Raw genomic sequence first — 25321 nt, 5'->3', positions numbered from 1 at the left:
GAAAGTTTAAGATCACAATGAAGACCTCAAAATGAACAAACACACAAACTAAAACAACAATTAAATTGACTGTGACTTTTTGCATTGGGAAGGTCATTTGACCTTGACAATGTGACTACTACGTTCCCATGAGTCCAAGTCTGACTTTTCAACTCATGTACCATTTGTGAATCCTGGCCAGCTGCTAATTCCCCTTTCTGTGCAAGGGTAGCACTGGGTGACAGGCTGTTCTTAGGGCATCAGCTGCTCCCCAGAGCCACATGCCGCAGGGAGTCACACAGGGTAGTGATGTCAGCTGGGACTTGGGGACTATATACCATGTCAAAATCTGGCTGTTGATTTAATTCTTCTGAAAATGATTCTTACAGGGCTGGAAGAGGCATAGGTAGGTATGGGGGAGGGGCCAGACGGAATTGTTTAATAAAGCTTGCATTTGAGTTGAGGTATGAGCCAGTCTTGCAAAAGCAAACAAATAAAAAGATCAGTGAATGCGGATGACTCAGTTGAGTACATAGACCTGTGACTTGATAGTTATCAAAATTAAAAATATCCTTTTTTTGAATAAGTTAAAGTGAGGTAGACTTGCTAATAGTAGGCTGTGATCTAGGCTCAAAGAGTTCTGAATGAGTGACAACTAGAAGAGCTTGAGGTAACACTGTGACTAGAGCACAGTGATTAGGGTAACTAAGGAATCTGTCCTTATGTATGATTCTTTTTTCCATGTGTCTATTTCTTGTCTATGTGTCGGACTATGTGTTTGTGTCGGTGCAGCAGTATCTGCTTTCCTGCTGGGGCCTCTGTCTGTGGGTGGATTTGTGTGTCCTTCTGTGGTTATGTTTTTGTCTATTGATGGGTTTGTGCCTCTTGCTGTCCATAAGTGAGCTGTCCCAGGATCTTGCCAGACAGAGCAGACTGCTGAGACAAGGCCACATTGATTTCTGACCAGATACAGAAGATGACTAACTAGAAAGTGGAAGGGGAGCTTGTGGGGCAAGGGGAGATGGTTTCCTATTTGCATTAAATATATACCACTATGAAACCCAGTACCATGTACGACTCCATGGCCACACGATGCCTGTCGTAGCATGTGAAGAAAATCAAGAGAAAGGGTTAGCTGGAAATTGTGGGTGTTTAGTTGGGGGATCATCTACCATATGGGCTTCTCTCACAAATAGCACACTAATCATTTTGCATTATCTCCATTCCTGCCCATCTCCATTCTAGTCCCCAGAATTCTGAAGCCTTTTCTTTTGGCTTTCTCTTGTGAAAAATCCATTTCTCCAAGGGGTTACTGTTGCAACTCCAGTTAATGTTCACATTCATGTTCAGTGTTGCAAAGAAGCGTTGGGAGCATGCGTGGGTGGTGACTGCAGGAAGCTGGGGGGATAGCCCTTATTAGATACAGAAGCTTCTGGAATTGAAAAAAATCTGGCCTCAGGCTGTGTTTTGCCTTGTTTTTTGATTGCTAGCTTTTGTTGGCTATCTTGATGGCTATTTTCTGTTTTCTTTGATTCTACATTGAGGGTCCCAGTGTTTTACAAAGCTGTTAGAGGTGACCGTTTACTCCCCATCTCTTTAGCTATTTCAGCTCATTTCTCCTTATAGTACTCTCCGAAGCTGAAGCGACTCTTATATTGCCAGTCATAATTTAAGCTTTTATAAAGGACATTATCATGGATAATTGACCACATTTGATAATTGGGTTATGTAAAGAATTCCAAAACCTCTGTAATACCTTTCCCCAAGAACCCACCCAAATCACTCAGTTTAAAAATGGGGGCAGGAGAACTACACAGACACTTCTCTGAAGACAGACAAATGTCTAGTGGTAGATGAAAAAGAAATGCTCAACATCACTCACTGGTCATCAGAGAAATGCAAATGGATTCCAGCTACCATGGAGAAGATAAAAGATGACAAGTTTTGTTGATGATAGAGATGGTGGAGAAAAGGGAACCCTTGTGCACAGTTCAAAAGAATGTAAACTTGTACAGCCATTAGGGAAACGAGGATGAAGGTTCCTTCAGAAACTTAACAGTAGAACTTCTGTATGATCCAGTGATGCCCCCCTTCACTGGATGTGTATCTAAAGGAAATTAAATCAGCATATCAAAGAGACATCTACACTCTTGTGTTTATTCCAGCACCATTGACAGTAGCCAAGATATTACATCAACGTTAAGTGTTTGCTCGCTGATGAATGGAAAACAAGTGCTATACACACATGATGGACTACTACTCAGCCTTAAAAGACAATAAAGTACTGTCATTCATAACAACATGGATGGATCCTGGAGAACGTTAATGTTCAATGAAAGAGGCTGGTTATGGATAGACATACTAGCATTGCTCTCACTCATGCATGGAATATGGAAAGGCTGACTCATAGAATTTGAGGCTAGAGTGGTTGTGTTCAAAGGCTTAGGGCAAGTGGGTGGGTGGAGACACACTGATCAGTTGACATTGAGCTGCAGTTTGATAGGAACATGTTTTAAGGGTAACTTTAATAGATGGTGGCTTTGTAGGTCTCAAAACCATAAAGGAATATGACTGCTTTTGCTGTAAAGAAATAATAAACGTTTGAGAAGAAAAGTTGTGAACATGATTATAGGATGTAGATATCTAACAAAATACCACATCATGTCCCATTGTTATGTACAACTTTTGTATACTTATGGGTCAATTAAAACCTGAAGTAACCTTGGGGTGTAGCTTAGTGCTAGAGTACATCTTGGGCTTGAACCTCTGCACCACAAAGGAAAAACAACACGTACAAAACACCGAAACTTCTGTAGGCACTTTTTCTCATGACTTCCCTCATTTTTATTCTTCCTACACTTTAATGAATATAGGGAATACATTTTTCTACCACAAATAGAGATACTTTTCTTATTAAATAATGTATGTATCTCACACTTCCAAATGAAGACTCCATTATCTTACCTCCTAGAGACAGACCCAGTTCTATCTAACTCATGTTCTATCCAGTAGTTGGAGCTATAGATAGGTGATTTTGTGTCTCTGTGTCTCACATGCTGTATTCATTCCTTCGAGACAGGGTCTTTGAATTTGAAGCTTGGCATTTCAGCTAGGCTGCTTGGCGACCAAGTTCTTGGGACCTACTTGCCTTTCCTCAAGTTGCCTGGCTTGTACCTGGGTGCCAGGAATTCAGACTGAGGTCCATGTGCTTGAAAGTAACAGCAACTGATTTGCCTCAGCCTCTCTCCTATGCTCTTTTTTTTTCAGAACTAAGCTATAGGTGGTATTTTGTAATTATGTAGGTTCAAGCGTGGTAAATACATGTAAAATGATAGCCAATTTTAAAGTTGTAACACAGTATGTTTTGCCTAAAATACTGGTAGTAGTATTTTGCAAGCATTTTAATGTTCTAGAACATTTTTAAAGTCAAAAGAGCCAGAAAAATAACACCAGAACTTGACCTCTGGCTTCCTCCACATGTGCACTCTCGCGGACACGCACACCCTTACCACATGTGTGTGCTCATACACCCGCACACTACTCATGTTAATGGCTGGTCATTAAAAATGAAATTTGCTTCATAGTAATATTGCTTAATATAATATTAATAAAGTAAAAAAATTCTTTCTAGTTAATAAGAGGTTTTCACATATCTACAAAGGAAATCTTACATAAGGTAAAATGATCTTACTAATTAAAAAAATATACCTGTGTGTACTTGAACACACAGAACCCAAAAATTTTAAATGTTAGGTTCTTTGCTCTTCACTCTGGATGGCAGGAACAACTGTCTCCAGGCTTTTGTGGATATAGAAAGACTTGTCTTAAAAGAATTCATGTACACACATATGCTGACTCGGTGACTAAAACTGTAGAATTTGAGACCAGCGGAACCTGTGTTGAACTTTATTTAATTTTAAGCATTCGATTATGAACATCTGTTTTATGTTGAAAACTCATCATGTCCCCTTCATTTCAAATATAGATACCACAAGTAAGTGTTCTGTATTTTCCTTAAAGAGCACAGAGGTTTTCCACCTTGAGTGCTAGGAAACGGAATGTGGGGCTTTGGGCTTGCCTGGCAAGTGCTCTACCACTGAGCTCCTAGCCCAGGAACCCAGGTCTTTGCTTCCATTAGCTAAGCTTTGAGGTAAGCGCCAGCTGGAACTGCTTGTTGTACCCAAGAATGGCCATAGAGCATGTCAGGTAGATTTTAGCTTTACCTTAAAGTGACAGTTGGGGTTGTATCTTATCTCTAAGATGGGGTATGAATTTCACGGTGATGCTCTTGATTTTGATTGAACCTCAAATATTGCCATGCACACTCCTTCAAGCCACCTTGGAGTCTTAAAATACTTAAATGGTATTTAGGCTTTTGGAAGTGCCCTCTTATGGCTAAGTGTGGTAGGGGCCCAAGGAGATATGTAAAGCAGTAAGGCGGGGGTATTCAGTTCTCTGATTCTGTTCACACACATTTTGGGATGGGTTTTAAATATATAAATATTTTAGTATATGGTACATTATACATTACAGGTGGTTTGTATTTTGTGTACTATATGCTTGGCTGCAGTTGGCTAGAAAATTGGTAACTGGTGCTCTTGTGTGTGAAATAAAGGCATTCTGCCTCTCCCAGGTTCCCCTGTGTTCTAGGTTCAGAGCATAATCCAACATAAAAAACTCTTCCAGACTGGGGAGAAAGGATTATAGGAACCAGAGGGGTCAAGGACACCACAAGAAAACCCACAGAATCAGTTACCAGGGCTCATAGGGGCTCATAGAGACTGAACTACCAACGAAGGATCCTGCATGGGACCGACCTAGGCCCTCTGCATATGTGTTATGGTTGTATAGCTTAGTGTTCTTGTGGGATTCCTAACAGTAGGAGCAGGGGCTGTCTCTGACTCTGTTGCCTGCCTTTCGGACCCTTTTGCTCCTACTTGGCTATCTGGTCTAGCCTTAAGAGGGGAGGAGGTCTTACTGCAACTTGCTATGCTATGGTTGTCTGATATCCATGGGAGGAGTTACATCTTCTGAAGAGAAGGGGTGCATTGGGGGAGGGCAGAAGTAGGGGGGGACGTGGAGGAGAGGAGGGAGGGGACAACTGTGTTAGGGATGTAAAATAGATAGATAAATGGAAGGATTACTGCGGGGGATGGGGGAGAAGGCTGATCCTTAGATGATGAGGGCAAGTTGAGAACCTGTTGTACAGCTCAGCCTATTAATTATTCCAGCTTCCCCGCATCAGCGGAAAGGAGAGTAACATAGATGGTGACATTTTCCCTCATTGTTCTGTTCACCTATTATGGTGAGCATCCCAGGGAGGAGAGCTTCTCAGAGGCCCATTTAAAACACACAACCCAGCATCCCAGAAGGCCATATCTGCCTTCCTGCCTACCACTGTTTAGTGATGGTGAGGCGAGGCTGACAGGAAACTTTTCCATTTATTTTTAAGCATTAAAGACAAATTTTATAAATATGAGCTGCTGCTGCCCTTACTGCTTTAGAAAAAAAAATCCCTTTTTACTCTAAAAATAATGTGCTGGGAAAAAGTTTGTGAATTGTTTATTAAAGGGAGAATTAGATGTTCAGCTGGACATGTGTGCTAATAAATAAAAAGTAATTGGAGCTGGACACATGGCTCAGCGGCTAAGAGCACTCGCTATTCTTCCAGAGAACCTGGGTGCAATTCCCAGCACTCATGTGCAGCTCACACCTGTCTGTAACTCCAGTTCCAGGGGATCTGTTCCCCCAAACAGGTGCACATCACAAATAAGGAATCATCAGAAACACTTTCTAAAACAATCACCTCATAGCTACTGCCGGGATGCAAATGTGGTTTTTTTAGGAAGGATATCATTTTTGACATTTTATGCCAATGACAGGATGGAAGAAAATTGCATTTTCCCCTCCTGACCTAATTTTTTTGGTACTCTCCAAACCCTACTCAGTTCTTTTGACCGAGTTGGCTTATTGTTCCTCATTTCTCCCAGGCAGGATGAGTAGTGTATAGTGTTTGTTCTCCCCAGCTCTCCTAGTCACACCTGTCTTTCCTTGTCACCCTTCATATTATGTAATAACAATCGCTAACATTTCCTATATACCAGGCATTCTGCTAAACTTGGCTCACGTGTTGCATTGTTAGCAGCGCATACGTACTACTCAGAAATTTGGCAGCAAGTACTAGAAGCCAGCTGGGGCATCTCACTCACACCCCTTTGAGTGAGAAAATACCGTTATTCTAATTTTAATATCAGAATTATTGTAGGCTGAATAATGGTCTTCCAGTATGCCCATATGTAGGTCTCCTGAACATGTGACTATGCATGGCAGAAAGGACTTAGCAGATGTACTGAAAGTAAGGATCATAAAACATTATAATTGTAATGAACCATTATGCATATATAATTATACTAAAACATTATAATTATAGGAGTTCTTCTAACAGAGAGCAATATGGGCAAGAAAAGTAAAAAGATAACTTTGAATTAGAGCACATCAAAACCTTTTGCACATCAAAGGACGCAATGAACACAGTGAGATGGTAATCCATGTCATGGGAAAAAAAGTCTGATCGATGTTAATATCAAGAAGATGTAGAGAACTCATACAGTTTAATACCAGCAGCAGCAGCAGCAACAACACCCAACTAAAAGATAGTTCTCTGGCTGGTGTGGTGTGTCTGTAATTCCAGCAGTTGGAAGGTGGAGGTAGGAGGATTGGGAAGGAGTCCAAGGCCATCCTTGGCTAGAAGGCAATGTGGAGGCCTGGACTACCTGAGATCCTGTCTCAAAAAAGAGATAGTTCTCTAAATATTGCCAATAAGCATGTGACAAGATGCTCATCAACCAGTGTATTTTAATTAATTCTCTCTCCTCCCTCCCTTCTTCTCTCTTCTCTCCCCCCACAAACACCAAAAACAACAGCAACAACCAAAAACCTAAACAACCAAGCCCTGGCATGGTGATACATTACCATAACCTCTCCTCTTGGGAGGCAGAGGTAGAAGGGTGATTAGCTTGAAGGCAGCCTGGGATAACAAATCAAAGCCTTGTCTCAGAACCAAACCAAAACAATGACACCATCAACCAAAACTCAATGTCTTTAATCCTAACACACTCAGGAGGCTAAGGCTTGTGGGTCTCTGTAAGTTTGGGTCCAGCCTGGTCTATGTAGTAATGAGTTCAAGTCCAGGCTGGGCTATGTAGTAAGTCCCTGACTCGACAACAACAACAGAATCAAATCAAAGTAAATTTGTAAAAAAAGTCTCTGCCATTCTTCCCACAGATATAAATACGTGTTCTATGTGCAGAGTTCACTAATGCTTGTCAGGGGAAAAGAACAGGGGTCCCACAGGGAATAGGTGCTCTTCTTTAGTATTTGACAATTTGCTTTTGGGAGCAAGTACCCCTTGAGGATTATTAACTGTTTGAGTGATTTTTATCAACACGGGCATAGATCAGAGGATGCTGGAAGACAGCAGAAGCTTGTCCCACCTCCCTGGATTTCCATCTTCCTTCTCTGAGGCAGTCACTCTCCTGTCCCCGCTGTGGCTTCTGGTACATGCTGCTGTGTTTCTGATTAATAATATGCCTCACTATCTCTAACCTTGCTGATGCTGGGTATCACCTGTGCAGTTTTAACAGAAGCTGAAGATTTGGTTCACCTCTTTAAATACCCATCCTCTGTATACTCTCCTAACCTGGCTTCTGCTAGACTCTTTATCCACTATTTTAATGTAGTAGTGTTGATGTCAACAAGGAAGCAAGACTATTCTGTAATTAATTTTCTCATGTAGCTTCTAACTTTCTCTAGAGAGAACAACTCACTCTCATATTTGCTGTCATTTAGGTCTTTCCATACGTTGTTGAACTGAACAGCTTTACAAAATAAAATGTTCTTCATCCAGAAATTTTTCTACATCTCCTGATTCCTCTCTTCAGGAAAAATATCAGATGCTCTGAGACTTGTCCAGCTTCTGCTCCATTTTTAATTGGCTGCTTTTTAAGGTGTTGTTTGGTTGGTAGCCAGGAAACTCCTGTCTTCTCTCTTATATATTGATTGTTTTGGATCCAGCATCCTTCTGTCTTGCTGTATTTCTTCGATTTCATGGAATAACACTCCTCCCATCCCTGGAGCAGGGACGGGGGGTGGGGGCAGGCACAGAGAAGTCAAGTTTTGAGAGCTTTACAAGACTAACTGTGCTAGAATCCTACGCTAGGAAGTTAAAATTCTATTACTTACAGTCCACCTCTCTGTTCCTAAGAGGAGTTCTCCCTCTGTTGCACCTTCTTTCTCATCGTCTCATTAATCTTCACAAAAACCTTCATCTTTCCCTGCAACTAAGAAAATTAAGGCCCAGTGGTTACCACATCAGCAATGGCAGAGCCAGAACTTAAAGTCAAGTGTCAGCTGCCAACTCCAGGCTGTTGCCTTTCTGCACACAGCTGCTCCTTACCAGAGAGAGGAATACCAGCAGCAGGATCCAAGTGCTGAGCTGCGTGCCAAGTGCACAGCCGTGGCTGCAGCGTGAGCCCAATTCTAGGTCCCCATTTTTGTCTGGCTCCTGACAATTTCTAGTTCCAGACAGCTACAGCTGCCGTTACACATGGTTTGCTACAAAACTTTTCCATTCTTGTTGCCTATGCATATGTGTGCATGTAGATGTGTATATGTACACAGATGTGATAGAGAGACACGCATTTATAGTTATGTTATGAGGTCCTTCATATGTTTAAAATGCCCTGCCTGTGAGCTCTCTCTCTCTCTCTCTCTCTCTCTCTCTCTCTCTCTCTCTCTCTCTCTCTCTCTGTGTGTGTGTGTGTGTGTGTGTATAAGCTCAGGGTAATTGTTTTTATTGCTACTGTATTTGCTTTCAAGCAATATAAGCATCCTTCCCACTCTTTTGGTGATGGGATATGCCTCATTACTTAGGAGTTTGCTGTTGGTGGTACAGTTTAGCATTTGGTCTTTTTGTTAAGTGAAGTTGGGTGACTGACCACACATAGGGTAATTAGATTAACCTACTCCTCCCCTCCCCTACTGAAATAATGGAAAATCCAGCATTGTGTTGGCACATACTTTCCTTAGATTAATGATCCCAGAGTCACCGGGTGGGAATTTGCCTGGCTCCCTACAGCTCTGAGAACTGAAAATGCCCAGCTGTCTAAAAGCTTGAATCAGGAAATGAGCATGACATGGCGCTGTTTTGTCACGGGATCGAAAGAATGTATTCTCGATGATTTCCTGGATGGAAATGGATGTAAACATTCTTTCACCAAACAGTAAACAGGTGTTTTTTTTTTTTTTATGCTGGTAAAAAAAAATAATCAAGAATTTAATTACTCGGGAGTGGCTTGAAACTCATTGGCTCTCGAATTGTGCTGGTCACTGCTCAAATTTGATACTACAGTGTTCCTTGTTTCTTCTGTTTCAAGTAACTGTTTATGGAGCAAGACTAGAGCTGATGCAGGTGAGCAGAGCATGCTGGGACTGTTGGCCCAGGGACTCAGTTCTAAGGCTCCCTGGGCCAACCCTCACCAGCTAACTCCTTGTCTGCGGAACTTACTTTGTATACCTGTCAAAAGCAGACAACATCGGACCTACTTCCCAGTGATGTTGTGAGCATTAAGTGTGTTATTCCATGTATGCTTTTAAAATAGTGCCTTGCTCATAGTGTATTCTTGTTTGTTTCAGTGTGCATGTGTGTGCGCGTACATGAGTTCGTGATGTCGGGGGCTAGAGGCCAACATTCGAGTGCTTTCTCTTTCATTCTCCAGTTTGTATTTTGAGACGGGTGTCTCAAACAACTTGGAAGTCAGCAGTTGGGCTAGATTGCCTGGGTACCAAGCTCCTGGTATCCACCCACTTGTGCCTAACCAGTACCAATCAGCATTATAGACACACGCTGCAGCCTTTAGCTTTGTGTGGGGATTATGCACACACACAGCTGTACTTTGCTTTTTAACATGGTTGGAGGGAAGTCAAACTTAGGTTTTCATGCTTGCATGGCTAACTAAAATTTTTATCAACTGAACCATCTTCCTAGACCCTCATAATTTATTCTTAGTACCTGCAAGCATATTTCCTGATCTTTAGAAGACACAGGAAAAAACAAAGCTTCATATGTTCAGTTTCATTTTAATGTATTATTTTTTCCAATTGGGCCACATATGGCATTGTATATCTTTAATCCCAGCATTTGGGAGGCAGAGGCAAGCAGATTGCTGTACCTTCTCAGTCAGCCAGGACTATGCAGTGTGAGCTTGTCTCATAAAACCAACCAGCCCCAAACCAACAATAGGGGATGAAAGATGATTCAGAACTTTCTTCCTCTTATGTACCTAAACGACAGCCATAAGGTCCTATACTTATTATGCAGGCAGTGCCTTGGAGAGGGGTTCTACCATAGGGCCATGGGAACATAGGCTGTCATCCTCAAAGGTGTTAAAAAGATAGAAGCGGTCATTGAAGCTTGGCTGATACTTCCTCTTTCTCCTTTACCCCAAAAGCAAGTATTTTATTCTCAAATGTAATCCATTGGTTCCTGCATCTGATATGACAGCTTCGGAGACTAGGTATGATGCTATATGACACATTTCAAAATGTTTCCAGAACACAACATTGATTGGGAAAGTGTCTACACCTTAATTCAATTTGAAGTCATATAATTAATTTTTTGGAACCAATTAACCAGTCCAAACAACTATTTAGCTCTTGGTTCAACTCTGGGCATCCAAGAAACTGTGTTGTGTCAGTGATTAAACCATAGTTACAGTTTAATATCACTTCTTTATAGTCATTTTATTTTTCCTAACTGCTGTTAAGCCACTAGTTTTACTTACACTTCGGGAGTCTTGTGTTCGGTCTGGTGGTGCACATGTGCACCTATAATCTTTAGCACTCAGACATCTGAGGCAGGAGGCTTCCAAGTTGAAGGCCAGAATGATATGCATATCGAGCCCCATTTCTCTCCTTTTTGATGAAATGTGTGGACTGGAGAACTTTCTCTAAATCTGTGAACATTATCATTCCTGTTGCTGGGTAATAGGAGCACTAGAAAGGCTGGGGCAGTGGGCAGAGCTTACATGTAGATGGCCTGTCTAGCATGCATGAAACTTCCACTTTGATCCATCCATGCCTCTGGGGGAAAAAAAAATCAAAACCAACCTAACAACCAACCAACCAACCAACCAACCAAAAATGAAACAACAGTTCTAGAGTTATAGTGATTAGCCAAACTTGTCAGGGGATAGTTTAATTTTTGTCTCCAGAAAAATAAAAGGTAACATTCTGTAGTTTGGGTGACAAATGGTACCCCTACTTCAGTTACCTAATTTTTCTATTGGTGGCATGAATAGCTAGTGGCTTGGCTGGAAAGAGGATGGCTGAGCAGTAAAGTGCCGGTTCTGCAAGTTTAAGGACCCTACTTCCTAGCCCAGCAGGGTAAGTGGAGGCAGGCAGATCTGTGGAGCTCACTGGTCAGCCAGTCTCACCAATAAGTACACCATGGGTTCAGTAAGAGAGCCCATCTTATAAAATAGGGAAAGAACAATAGAGACTCAGTGTTTATGTCTAGCCTATGCACAGATACACACACAGACACACACACACACACCAGAATAACTAGCACATGGCACCACTTAAAAGGGATAAAACTGTATGCTTTATCTGTCTCTTGACTTCCTTGTTTTTGTTCCTAGAGGAAGCCTTGGTTATCAGTTTACTTTGTGTGGCTTCTGTATTACACACTGAGGTGTGCACCCCAGTTTACCTAAATGCCAGAGTGCATTCTTATGTTTCTTGACCTAGCACTGTGTCTTGGTGAGTTTCCTTATTGATAAATACAAGCAGACCTCATTTCTGGAGAAAATTGCATGGTGAGACTTCATGGTCATAACCTGTCTACTGCCATATAGTTATGTTCCTTTAATCTTTTGCTACTTTAAATGATGTTGTATCAGGTAATCTCGTATACATGTCATATTGCACATGTGAAAGTATATTTGTAGTTTAAACCCTTCCAAGTGGAAATACCATGTCAAAAGTCATAGGTATTTAGATTTTTGATAGATAATTACCCCATTGCTTCCCACAGAAGTTCTGGTGATTTATATACTAATTTATGTTATGAGAAGTATGAGAGGTACTCCTTTTCTGACTGTTGCCAACAGTCTATTGTGAATTTTTTTGGCTGGTGCCTATCTGATAGATAAAAATATCTCATTGTTATTAAAATTGTGTTTATCCTTGTCTAGACTGTCAGCTTCTGGAGAGGTTGGTACTTGCAGTTTCCCAAATTCTCAGCTCTTTAAGGGAACAGCAGCTGTGTGCTAGCACTCACTGAGATGCATACTGTGCAAACAGCTAGTGCCCTGAGAATGGCAGACTATAATGTGGAGACACGTAAACATTATTGTAATGCAGTAGATGGGGGCTACAACCGTAGGTGTGAGAAAAGAACAAGAACAATAGTGAGTTCTCCTGGGCATTGAGCACTCTGTAGACACTGTTGACTGCACGCCAGTGTGATCTACATTTCTCTCAGGAAGGCAATTAAGCATCTTTTGCTATGTTTGAGTCATTTGACCCCCTAGCACAAAGAGCTGTTCTTTACTATTTTGTTGGATTAGTCATCTTTCTGCTACTACATTGTAGAAAGAGTTCTCTTTATGTGACGGGTAATATTCACCAGTTTGTCTTTTGCCTTAGTTGATGAACTCTCTGTTGTTTGCTTTTGCTCTGTTGTGTTTACAGTTTTCAACCCTTTGTTTTATGCGATCTAGATTCTGTGTCGGGGTGTCAGATTGCATTTCCTAGTTTGAATTGTAAAACAATTGCCTTCATGTACTTTTTTAGTGCTTTCAAGATGTGTTTTTAAGAATGAATACATCCATGGTCACAGTCGAAGAAAGAACTATTATTTGCTTTAAATGAGACACTGGAAGTTTCTTATTCATATTGCCTTGTTATCACTCCTAAGTAAAATCTGCATCTTGTCAGGTGAGACACTGAAGATGCTTCAGTGAATTCTAGTATCATCTCAGGGTAGATGACATAGACCTCATGTTTTCTCAGGTTTAGAGATGAACTTAGTTATCTTTACCATTTGGGGATGGTTGTTACGCCCATAGCACTATAGTTAATTGGTTATTAATTTGATAAGTATGTGTTAAGAGCCTTCTACAGCATGTCCAAACACTTGGTTGGTATTGACACTGTTGATATAGTGGTAATCATTCTATATGTCTGGCAGATTATGGGAAAACAAAGATACTAGCTGTCACACAGGTGTTGTGTTGTGTATCATGGAAGTTCTCTCTTCATGACACAAGAGTAGCCCTTTACATCTCTGTCCAGTATCTAGCACTGTCCCTCCTTTTTATAACATGCATTCCCATCCGATAGGTAAAGAGATTTTCTGATCTTGTCATTTTCCTGTCCAAGTTAATTCTGGGGAGATAATACTATAAATATATAATATCACAAATACCCAGTTGAAGATTGACACAGAAACATGACAGTAGGTATTCCTGCTGTATCAAAACATCTCTCCTTTTAGCTTTAAGCTGAAAATGAGATCGGTACATTTATAATTACATGTCAAAGTGCTTCTCTGAGTGGCAGCGTATTTTGTAAATATGAGAAAGCCATTGTGGGATGCGACATCAACATGCTTTCACTATGTAATTTTTAGGGGAAATGTTGAAATGTTTCTAACAAATAACAAATACCAATGTGCCTACCATCCTGTCATATCAAACACTCATAATTTATTATATTTGCTTATTACTTATATAATACATATGTATACACATATATTTCTCTAATGAAACCTGTGTATTTCATGATTTGGTGGAATAACCCTTGCCCTTTCTCCCCCCCCTTCTCTTTCTCCCTCTCCTTCCCCCATCTCTCTCTCACACACATCTTTAAAAAAAGAAACAGTCTTTCTAATCCAGCTGAAGCTTTCCCTGTCCTATTGCTTTTGTTCTTAAGCATCCTTGCTGTGTCTTTTCAGGTGTGCTGAGACAACCAGCATTTGATGAGGGAAGCCACATGCTGGGAAAACAGTCTCTGCATGCAAGGAACATAGTGACAGGATGGCCTCCTCAGACTTTGGTGTGGGGGTGTAAGCTATGTAGTAAGGAGCAGGGTGCTATTTCGAAGATTCTCTAGCAGGTTTAAGTTTTCTTGGTGAGGGCCTTTGGTGTCATGGTTTGTTTTTAGTGATTTCCTTTTACCTCCATCCAGTAAGTAATTCTGAGACAGTGGTTTCCACAAACTAATGCAGTATGTGTTGGGGTTGGTGCACAGAGCTGTGACCCCACTTCCATGTCTGACTCAAAAGGAAGCTTTTCCTTCAGGAAGAAATGCATAGAACTGAAGGAAGATGACCAGGGATACCTGTTTCCCTCATTATCTGTCAACTCTGAGTACTGGCGACCCTTCCCAACCCAGTGGAGCCCTCCCATTCCAAAGGGAAGTAAGTCCTAGGACACACATTCTGAGCAAATTAGTGGGATGCTGAGCTCCTGAGCACCCCCTGGTGTCCATGACACCAGCTTGCTCTGTGTGCATCTATTACTGGCAACCAGAGAGAAGGAAATGTTAGAAGCTGAAGGGACAGACAGCAGCTGGGGTGGAGAGTGAGGATCTATTCAGCTGATTGTGTAAATCCAATGAGACACGTCTTGGCTCACTCACTCAATATGCTGCATCTGGCTTAGTGTGACCATCCGTTACCTTAATGTTCATCTCAGAAAGCTTTGCACTGCCTGGGGAGAGCATTAAAATATGCAAGTACTTACTTGTCATGTTTCTGGTCTTCTAAGACAAAATATTAGCACGTTTAGAATTAAAGATTATCTTCTTCTGGTTTGAGTGCTCACGTTGTTCTTCTTCATTGAAATAACCTACAGTAAAATACAGAGGCTTTAGAAGTGCAGTGAATTGTTCAGTATTTATATGCCTGTATAACTCACTATCACCCAAACCAAATTACAGAACCTTCTCATCCTCCCAACAGGCTGCTCTTGCCCCTTCTCTTCCTCCCCTACCTTATGAGAACCTCTCCAAAGGTGACCATTGTTTTAAGATCTCTCAATCAGTGACTAGTTTTGCCTGTTAGTGGACTGTAATGAAATTGTACAGTATGCAATATTTCGTGTCTGGTTTCTTACACTCAGCATTATTACTGTGAGGTTCCTTTGTGGTATTATGGGTAGGGTGTGGGTGTGTGTATGTGTGTGTGTGTGTGTGCATGCTTGCATGCATATAAGTGCACACAGCATTCATGTGGGTGGTATTAGAGGAAGATGTTAGGTATCCTACTGTATTACTCCCTATCTTGATTCCCTGGAGACAGGGGCATTCGCTGAGTTTGGAGCTAGGTTAGTGACTAGCAGACCACAGTAGTTCTCCTGCCTCCATCTCATCCCACCACTATTCTGAGCTGCCAGGCCAATGCAGTCACTCCCGGCTTTTGCTGTTAGTGCTATAACTCAGGCCCGCATGCTTGTATAAGTCCTCTTACCCACTGAACCATCTTCCCAGCTCCAGTGTAGTTTTAAAACAGCACCTAACTATTTAATAATGACAGCAAATAATATTTTGCACAGTAGTTCTCAATCCATTAATTTCCCTCAGGATACCTCTCTGATAACACTTTTAGCATTAGATACATTTTGCAGATGGGGAAAGGGCTGCTTCGGGATTTGAAGCATCGCTTCCAAGGTCCCACTCCTGATCAGTGATGCCAGGACTACTTCTAACTTTCTGGCTCAGAGCATCCAGTCTCATGAAGCCTGTGCCCTACCCTCTCTCATGGATAGTAGAAGACACAATGAGAGAATGAAAAGGACAAGAAGGGGGAGAGTCTTCCCCCGAATTTGCCTTTGATTGGTGTCTAAGCATGTAGTGTTTTGGTTGAAGACTGATCAAGCAATTTAAAGAGTCAAGCTAGTAACCCCAAGTACTTGTCATGGATGGGAGAGAAAAAGAGACCCAACTAGGCAGACAGCCACATCCAGGCAGCCCCACTTATTGGAAAGTAGACTATTCATTCTGGTTCAGCACCCAGTTGCATACAGATTAAGTGTTGGCTCAATGAGGCGGCTTTCTGCAGGCCCCTAAATATGTCAGAAAAGATTTTCACTGGATCAACACTGTCGGGGCTGTTTATTCTCTGAATATGGGTCAGCCATTTCAGCTCTGCAAAGCCCAATGACTCTAGGGAGCAGTGACAGTCTGGAGTTTTCTCTGTTTCCTTCTCTCGGGCATGCCTCAGAGGCATAGCTTAAACATCCTTGCACCATTGCTGTCTTGTTGATGGCCTTAGTTTTACGGTACATGTCATATTTCCGTTGTTAAGTGTTTTCACTCGGGTTTCTATTCCTGCACAAACACCATAACCATAAAGCAAGCTGGGGGAGGAAATGGTTTATTCAGCTTATACTTTCCACATTGCTGTTCATCACCAGAGGAAGTCAGGACTGGAACTCACACAGGGCAGGAACCTGGAGGCAGGAGCTGATGCAGAGACTTTGGAGGAGTGCTGCTTACTAGCTTGTTCCCCCTGGCTTGCTCAGCCTGCTTTCTTATAGAACCCAGGACCACCAGCCCAGGGATGGCACCACCCACAATGGGCTGGACCCTCCCTCACTGATCACTAATTAAGAAAATGTCTTATAGCCAGATCTTATGGAGGAATTTTATCAATTAAAATTTCTTCCTTTCAGATAACTCTAGTTTTTGTGTGTCAAGGAAGTCAGGAACATGGAGTTGATGCAGAGGCCGTGGAGGGATGTTACTTACTGACTTGCTTCCCCTGGCTTGCTCAGCCTGCTTTCTTATAGAACCCAGGTTTACCAGTCCAGGGATGGCACCACCCACAATGAGCTGGGCCCTCCCACCTTGATCACAAATTGAGAAAATACCTTACAGCTGGATCTCATGGAGGCATTTCCTCAACTGAGGCTCCCTTCTCTGTGATGATTCTGGCTTGTATAAAGTTGACACACAAAGCTAGACAGTACATTAAGGCACTGGATTTGAGGTGAAGACAATCTGGATTTTGTTTCCACCTAAAAATGTTCGCTGATAGCCTCTATCTCTTGGACTGTATTTAAGTGGTGCTGTAATGGCTAATTCATACATGATGACATGTGCATATAAATCTCCACAAGCCTTTGTAGCTTACAGTTCTACATTAGGGTGTAGCCTCTAACTCTGAGACACTAGTAACTAACATTTTAACAAGTGGGCTTAATTGTCACAAAGCTGAGACTGAGGATGGGGGACTATGAACACCGAGTCTGGGGGAAATCCAGAGTCCTACAAACTTGGCTCAGAACCTCGGAGAGCTCCAGGTGTGGCTGCTCCATTTGGCAGGCAGGAGTTGCTTTACTGCCAAGTGTACCATCCTGTTCTGGAAGGAGTTCTTTCATGTGCATGACAAAGGACTTGGTAGATTTGAGCCTAGATAATCTTGGGTTTAATTGTGAGGTACAGTGAATCCTTTAAGCATGCAGAGAAGCTTCGGTCATATCTAGAGCCTCAAGCAGAATGCTTTAAGTGCCTTCTCTATAGTCATGGCACTGGCTCTTTGGGGAGTCTAGAGGTGTCATCATACATCTGATCTGTGTCCACAGATGACTCTACTTCTTTGTACCTTTGTTCCTTGTTCTACTCCTGCATCCTGACTGTGTCTCAAAAGGAGCAAATGGAAACATCTAGGAAAGAACTTCACAAGTATAAAGTTGTGTTACTGGGACCTTCATCATCAGTTTTTAGATGATCCCAATAGGCACCCGTGATATCAGAATTCAATGCAGGTACAATATGGGCCAGCTTGCATTTGCATGGTACTTGGTGCCGTGGTGGCAGGATACACACCATGCATTTCTAGCTAGAAGCAACCATGGAGACTTGCAGCTTACTATGATTTAAAATTTTTTTGAATGAAAAAATTAGGCCTGTGGTCTTGTTGAAGCAACTAGAGATTTCAGAAGATGGACACATCAGACATTTGTTTTAGAAATACCCCTAGTTGTGTTGTGGAGACTAAATTGGGAGGGGAGAGACTGGAGGTAGGGAAACATGTAACTGAGTCAGAGCTCAGAGCAGTGTGGCTGAAAGATGAACCTTGAGGCTAGTCATTTGGGGTTCTAATTCTGCTCATTTATTTAGTTCTCTGGGTGTATTATTCTATGACTGGGACTTGTATACAGCTGAGACACTGCTAACTAAGTAAAACCTCTAGGGTGGGCTTTGGCACATTGTGTACAGTCAGATCAAATCTGTCATCTTAACTTTTAGCATACAGCTGGTGATGCTGATAACATTAATAATGCCACACAGCAGCTAACACTATTCTCAAACCCCAAATGGAGTTCTATGAATATTAAATAATGACTTCCCATTTCATTTCCCCTACTCCTAGGTAACCTCTAACCTAATTCCTGAATGTACGGATTTTAAAGATCTCATAGAAATGAAATTGTGTATTTATCCTTTTGTGTCTGGCATATTTCTTTTTTATTGGATATTTTATTTATTTATATTTCAAATGTCATCCCCTTTCCTGATTTCCCCACTACAATCTCCCCTCCCCTCACCCCTTACCCTGCTTCTATGTGGGTGCTTCCCCCTAAGTCTGCCTCACCACCCTAGCATTCCTCTACACTGGAGCATCAAGCCTTCACAGGACCAAGAGTCTGACATATTTCACTTGGCATGTTTTATGTTCATCTGTGTTGTGTTGTATATCAAAACTTCATTTTTAAAGGCTGAGTACTATTTCATCGTGTAGGTGTATATCCATTATTCATTCATGACCCTTGAGTTCCTTATTTTGGCTATTATAAATAATGCTGTGGTAAGCACTGTCATGCACCTATCTGTCTGCATAGTTGCTTTCAGATTTTGTTTTTGAGTATGTCCCTAAAAGTAGAAATGTTGGGTCCTTCGGTAGCCTCTGATTAACTTTGAGGAACTACTACAACATCTTCCACTGTTCTATATTTTCTTTAACCACGCAGAAGGGCTTCATTTCCTCCAAACCCTTGTCAGTTCCTGTTGTCTCTCCTCTTTCTCCCCTTCCCCCTTCCCCTCCAGTGCAAAATGTCTTATCAAATTGAAGGGACATCACTGTGGATTTCATTGCCATTTCCCTAATGACTAATGAGCAAGCATCTTGTCACAAGAGTATTGGCCATTTGTACTTTTCCTTTGGAGAAATATCTAAGGCATTTTTAAAAAATCTTTGTTTTCAAGACAATAGAGGAAGAATGGAGAGAAACAAAGAGGAAGTGGTCAAGCCAGACTGGGAGACTGGTTAGATAGGGGACAAATGATAACTTTTTCAACATAACTGAACAGATAATGGGATGCCAAATAGGACCTCCTCCCCATGAGAAACAGTGGTGGGGGGGCATTGGTCTTCCATGGGCTGCAGTAAGCATTGTTTATGTTAGGAGCTCACAGAGTTCACTGCCTTATCATCTACCAGATTGTTTTCATTTTTGATTTTCTGGAAAAAGTGAATATCTTCCACCTAAGAAACAACTTAAGAACTGTAGTCAAATATGAACAAGCATGAGGTGGGGGTGGGGAGGCCAAGGACTGTAGTGTGTCTAGGCAAGATTCTAGTTCTATCTTTCTGTTCTACTTGCTTCTGATAGGTTGGTCCTTCACAAGCAGCCTTCATGTTATGTTGCTCTATCGCACTGTTGAGAACCATAGATTCTGAGACCTGCTACTGAGCACTTTAGCACCATAATCTTTGTCCTCCTTGCCACCTCATCCCAGATATATGTTATTGGTAGATGGTTGTTGTCAGCAACCATGAGAGAAATAAGTGTGTTTGATGGCTTGTTCTCTTGTCTTCAAGAGCCATAGCCGGCTGGCAGTCATCCTGTGGCTCAGGCAGACAGTGTTTGCCAATTGTCCCTTGATGCCATCTGCCTGTGAAGCTACAGGAAACTTCAACAACTGCTGTTCTAACAGGTGCTGGGGCTGCTGAGGTGGGTGTCCCCCCCCCACACTTACGCACACAAGCACACACTAGCAGCTCTGTGTGATATGCAGAGGTACTACTGTTGCTGTGGGGCTGAGCTCTGTTTCCTTAGGGCTTAGGGATGTCAACACCAGCTCTCAGCCTAGCAGAGCCCTAGCTCAGTTGCTGGTTTCCGGTGGGGCCCTGGTAAAGGAGCAATAGAGGGAGAGGCTATTGTGAAGGAAGCTAGTGATTGGCTTAGGGGCAGAAGCACTGTTTTGACAAGCATTGTTGTTTTCTTTCTACCTAGCCTTCTGACTCATTTTGTCGAAGGAACCAATGTAAGTTCTTACCCTGCTGTTTTGAAAGCACGCATACCTTATCTGAGTCTTTCCTGCCATTCAGGTCTATCCCCCGCAGCTTTAGTTTTGTATCTAAGTTAGTATGATCATGGGCTCAGACAAGTGTAGAAATGACTTGGTAGATTTTGGGCTATTAATGATTTTTCAAAGAATTATCTTAAGTTATTAAAGCAATGTAAAAATATGTTGAGTATGCCTTATCCAAAGTACTTGGGACTAGAACCATTTCAGTTTTAGAATTAGTGGGGGGAGTCTTTGCATGTACCTAACATTTAAGTCCCAAATCTAAAACACAAAGATAATTTGTTTCTTATATACACATAGGCTGAGAACAATTTGATACATGCCTTTCAGCACACCTCTGGTGTAGAGAGCCATTTGTGCAGGGGGATCCCCTGCTCAGAGTATTGTACAATAAAGGTTGTTCACAGAAGAATCCTGTTGTTGCACGCCTATTCCTGCCCGCGGGACATGGGGCTCGAGACACTCTGGTTTTATTTGTAACCTATCACATGGGGTCAGGTGTGAAAATTTCTACTTGTGGCATCATGTCAATGCTCAAAAGTTTTGCATTTGGAGCAGTTCATGTTTTATGAAAGGAACATTCAGCTTGTGACTATATTATGCTTTGAGTTTCAAAGATTCAGATCTCGCTCTTTCTCTACATATACACAAGCTCTATTGTTCTGTTTTATTCCTTTAAAAATAATTCATTAAAAATTTTATGTACATTTGATATTTGGCCTACATGTAGGTCTGTGTGAGGGTGGCCAGATCCTCTGGAACTTGAGTTGGAGACAAGTCACAAGCTGCCATGTAGGTCCTGGGAATTGAACCCGGGTCCTCTGGAAGAACAGCCAATACTCTTAACCCCTGAGCCATCTTTCCAGTCCTCTGTTTTATTCCTTTGATATGGGGTCTTTCACTGAACCTGGTGATAGGCTGGTGACTAGCCAGTGTCATGGATTTTCCTTTCTCTTCCCCAACCCCTAATGCGTTGCTGGAGTTACTAACATACATGCAACAGCAGAGTTTTTACATGGGTTCTGGGGATTCTATCTCAGCTTTTCATGCTTACATAGCAAGCACATTTACTCACTGAGCCATTGCCTCAGCCCCAAGATCCAGATTATTAAAATTGCATCTATCAATTGATTATATGGCAGTCAGAAGACAGCGTTGGTTCTCTCCTTTACCATGTATGTCCTAGGAATTGAACTCAGGTCATTTAACAAGTTCCTTTACCTACTAAGTCATCTTTCTGGCCCCAAGAGCCAGATCTTGAATGGGTTTGGTGAGAGTCCACCTAGATGAAGGTCAGCAAACATTTTCTGACATATTTCAGGCTTGGTCTCTGTCACTTCTCAACTCTGAAATTAGAGCATCAAAACAGTCATAAAAAATACACACGAATGCATTTGTGTTATAATGAAATTTTATTTACAAACTAGAGTGGTAGGCTGGAGTTTGCTGACCTAAAATGATAGTCATTATTTACTTTAAATTTTATTGGTTGTTTTATTTATTTAGATTTTAAATGTTATTCTCCTTCCCAGTTTCCTCTTCACAGACCACCAACACCTCCCCCTGCTCCCTCACCTGCCTACCCACTCCCATCTCACCGTCCTGGCATTTTCCTACACTGGGGGCACTGAGCCTTGGCGGGACCAAGGACCTACCTTCCCTTGATGCCTGATAAGCTACATGTACAGCTGGAACATGGGTCCCTCCATGTGTACTCTTTGGATAGTGTTTTAGTCCCTGAGAGCTCTGTGGAGGTGGGGGGGGGGGATCTGGTTAGTTAATAATGTTGTTTTTCCTACGGAGTTGCAAACTTTTTCAGCTCCTTCAGTCCTTTCCCTAACTACTCTATTGGTTTCTTATGCTCAGATCAATGGTTGGCTGTGAGCATCTGCATCTGTATTGGTCAGGCTCTGGCAGAGCGTCTCAGGAGACAGCTATACCAGCTTCCTGAGAAAATAATCTCAGGAAGTAGAGGAAGTGAGGGATCTGAAATGGACACAGGAGGGGGAGGGAAGAGATAGAGAAGTACAGGGAGTCAGGAATTTGAAAGGAGGTATGTGGCAGTAGGGGAGGGGGAGCTGGGGGTAGCTGGTAGTCATTATTTTTATCTGTCATTTAGTTCCTATCCTCCCCCTCCTTCTCTCCCTCCCCTCTGTTCATGAATTAAAAAGGAACTTGAAGACTACAAATGAATTTAAATTATCTTTTGAGTTTAGTATCATTATGAGCATGGTGATGGTTTATGGATGTAGTTTTGCTAAACTGTTGTTGAGAAGAATAGAAATCAGAGCTTTTGAAGTAGGGCATGCCCTTGGTTGAGGCTTGACATAGTTGAGAAGAGTACAAAGAATCTATAATTTAGAGTTACATGGTGGCATTCACATTTCAGTCATTCTCTTGATGTTCACATGGAATGGCTCCAGTTGTATAAGATAATTTTACTAGGCATTATTGCACTTTCTAGGACTAGGTGTTTCTTCAACAAACATAAGGAGGAAATTCCACAAATTCAGACAATGGTGTTTGTTAAATGTGTTGTGGCTGTATGGTGTTATGGTTTATTTCCAGAGATAAAGAGGCACCCCTAAACTTCAACTTATAAATACTTTTTTTCCTTTCTATGTCTGCACAGGAAATAAAGAAAGATATGAAGAAAGACCTTCTCTCTAACAAAGCTCCCGAGAAGCCCATGCATGATGTATCCAGTGGAAACTCTTTGCTTTCTTCTGAAACCATTTTAAGAACCAATAAACGAGGTATGGCAAAGTGGGAGACCTTTCTCTCTACACATGGGCACATCTGGAAACCCTTGTATTCATAATGTCAAATTGAGCATTACTGAAAAGCTGAGGAATTTGTCTTTCTGGTTTTCAGTATAAAATTTGTACACACACACACACACACACACACACACACACACACACATGAATAGTAAAAAGAGTTAATTTCTTTCAGAAGGAAGTTGAGCAAACTTATAAATGCTTTTTCTAAGGGTTTAGCCTTAGCCTTCATAGCTATTTATATGGATGAAAAGTGAATCCATAGAATAAGATGCAGGCTGATCTGAATATATCTGTCCATACCATTCTTTGAATTATAATACACTCTATTAGCATCTGTCTCTTTAATTGCACAGCTCCCGAATCACAGACCCTGCCTCCCTGTATTTATAAGGAAGGATGTTCAAAGATATAGCTAGTATATTATCTAACCCCAAAATCTTTATCAGTCTTGTTTTCCCCTTTGTTGAGACATCAAATCACTTTTGGGTACTAATTTATTAAAAGTGCTTTGTTCACCACATACCCTGATAATAACTATTTTTTTGGACTCTACTCAATTCTGGACTGTTCCTGACCTTGGGTCAGCCAGGGCCCACAGTGAGCTAAGAATGTTCATAGTTTAGACTTCAGCTGCCCTCTTTTTCTGGGCTTATTACATCCTTAAAAAGGAATTGAGAGCTCTTCAAAACCAGCAGGAAGAAATGTATTAGCAAAGGGTTCTATGAAAAAAACTGCAAGTTTACATAACCACAGGGAAGAACAGCTAATCTTTCATAAAATTTAGACAGCATGAGAATTTGTCCAATCAACTACCCATTGATCCTAGTGCTGGTAACATTGGCTTTGTGTCTCTCTCCCTTCTTGGCTCTTCCGCTGCCCCCTCCAGCTGCTCTGGGTTCCATTTCCTATTTTGAATTATTCACATGAAATATTGGCTAGATGCCCAAGTTGGTTAGCAACTATAGGGCTTTCTTTCTTCCCCTTCTTCTTTTAAATCTTATTGTATCAAAGTCGGGGCTTCCCCTTTTTAAGATTTTAGCTTATGTTACTATAAAACTGTAGTCTTGTCAATGTGCTTCCTGAATTCTTTTTAAAAATATTTTTGACACAGTTTTACATATTGTGTCTTAAACAGTCTGACCGACTTTAAACTTAGCTCAGGCTAGTCCTGAGCATCTTCTTGCCTCAAATTCCAAAGAACTGATATGGGACCATGCATAGCCTGAGCTAACAAGCTCAGCTCTCAATTCTTGCATATAAATTTCCAAAGCTCAAAGGAGACTTTGATGAGTTGGAGTGTCGTGGCTTCTGTGAGCTTCTCCCTTCATGTGTCTCTTCTCAAGTCAGTGGGTCCAGCAATTCCATGCATAATGACCAGTAGCCAGGTCCTTCTAGTCAGCCCTGGTATTTTATCAATTCAATGTGAGACTTAACATAATTAATTTCACAAGATAAAGAAATAATTAAGGCAAAGAATGAAGGTAATTATCTGCATGGCTTCAGTGAAATTACCTGAGAACTTTAAGTCAACTAAAGAGTACAACTTTTCAGATAATTGTTTCTTTAGAACTGAAACTCTGGCCTTTGAGTTCCCCAAATGGAATCTCTTATTCACCAGAAAAACGAATTCCAAGGGATGGTTTACTTGACTTTTAAAAGTCTTCTACCATAGCTCTACAGCTGGTTTAAGATCAAACTTTTATAGTTGGGACTTTTACGTGCTAAATGCCGGTAACTATGAGATCTGAGCAGGCAAAGGCATCCTGTAACTAGGAAGCCCATAATAGCTTATCTCCACTCTATTCCAGCCTTCACACTGACCTCTGGGGTCACCTGGGCCAAACATCAGTTCCCAGCTGAAGAGAGGCATTGTGTACCAGGATGGGTGCTGTTTGATCCTCCCCCACCCCATCAAGACTAACACTATTTTGCTCCTCCTCATAGTAAACAGTGTGTGTGGTGGAGACTGATTGGCCTTGTCAGGCCAGATAAATAGTCCATTGTACTGATCTCAAAAGCTATGTTTCTTTCCCACCCAAAACCAATGAAAAACAAAAACAAAAACAACCCCCCTAAACAAAGATCTGAGGCTAAATTTGTGAGACGTCATTCTAGTTCCTCTTAAACTACTCTGTAAAATTTTCAGGTTTTGGGCCTACATTATTGATGCCCACCCCTCT

At 41.6% G+C, this 25321-nt stretch overlaps 1 protein-coding gene across 2 annotated transcripts in view; it reads left to right on the top strand.

The window, feature by feature from the left end:
• Window positions 1-25321, top strand: part of SH3KBP1 (SH3 domain containing kinase binding protein 1) — a 338970-nt gene that overhangs the window by 104848 nt on the left and 208801 nt on the right. For both annotated transcript variants that reach the window (XM_080909667.1, XM_080909666.1), the window contains exon 3: window positions 22991-23114. In XM_080909667.1, the coding sequence (XP_080765793.1) occupies window positions 22991-23114 (124 nt within the window). The remainder of the gene's footprint in view (window positions 1-22990; window positions 23115-25321) is intronic.

The sequence above is a fragment of the Micromys minutus genome, assembly GCF_963924665.1.
Source record: "Micromys minutus genome assembly, chromosome: X".
NCBI lineage: Eukaryota > Metazoa > Chordata > Mammalia > Rodentia > Muridae > Micromys > Micromys minutus.
Note: the sequence above shows the minus strand (reverse complement) of the source record. Positions and strands in the feature narration are given on the sequence as shown.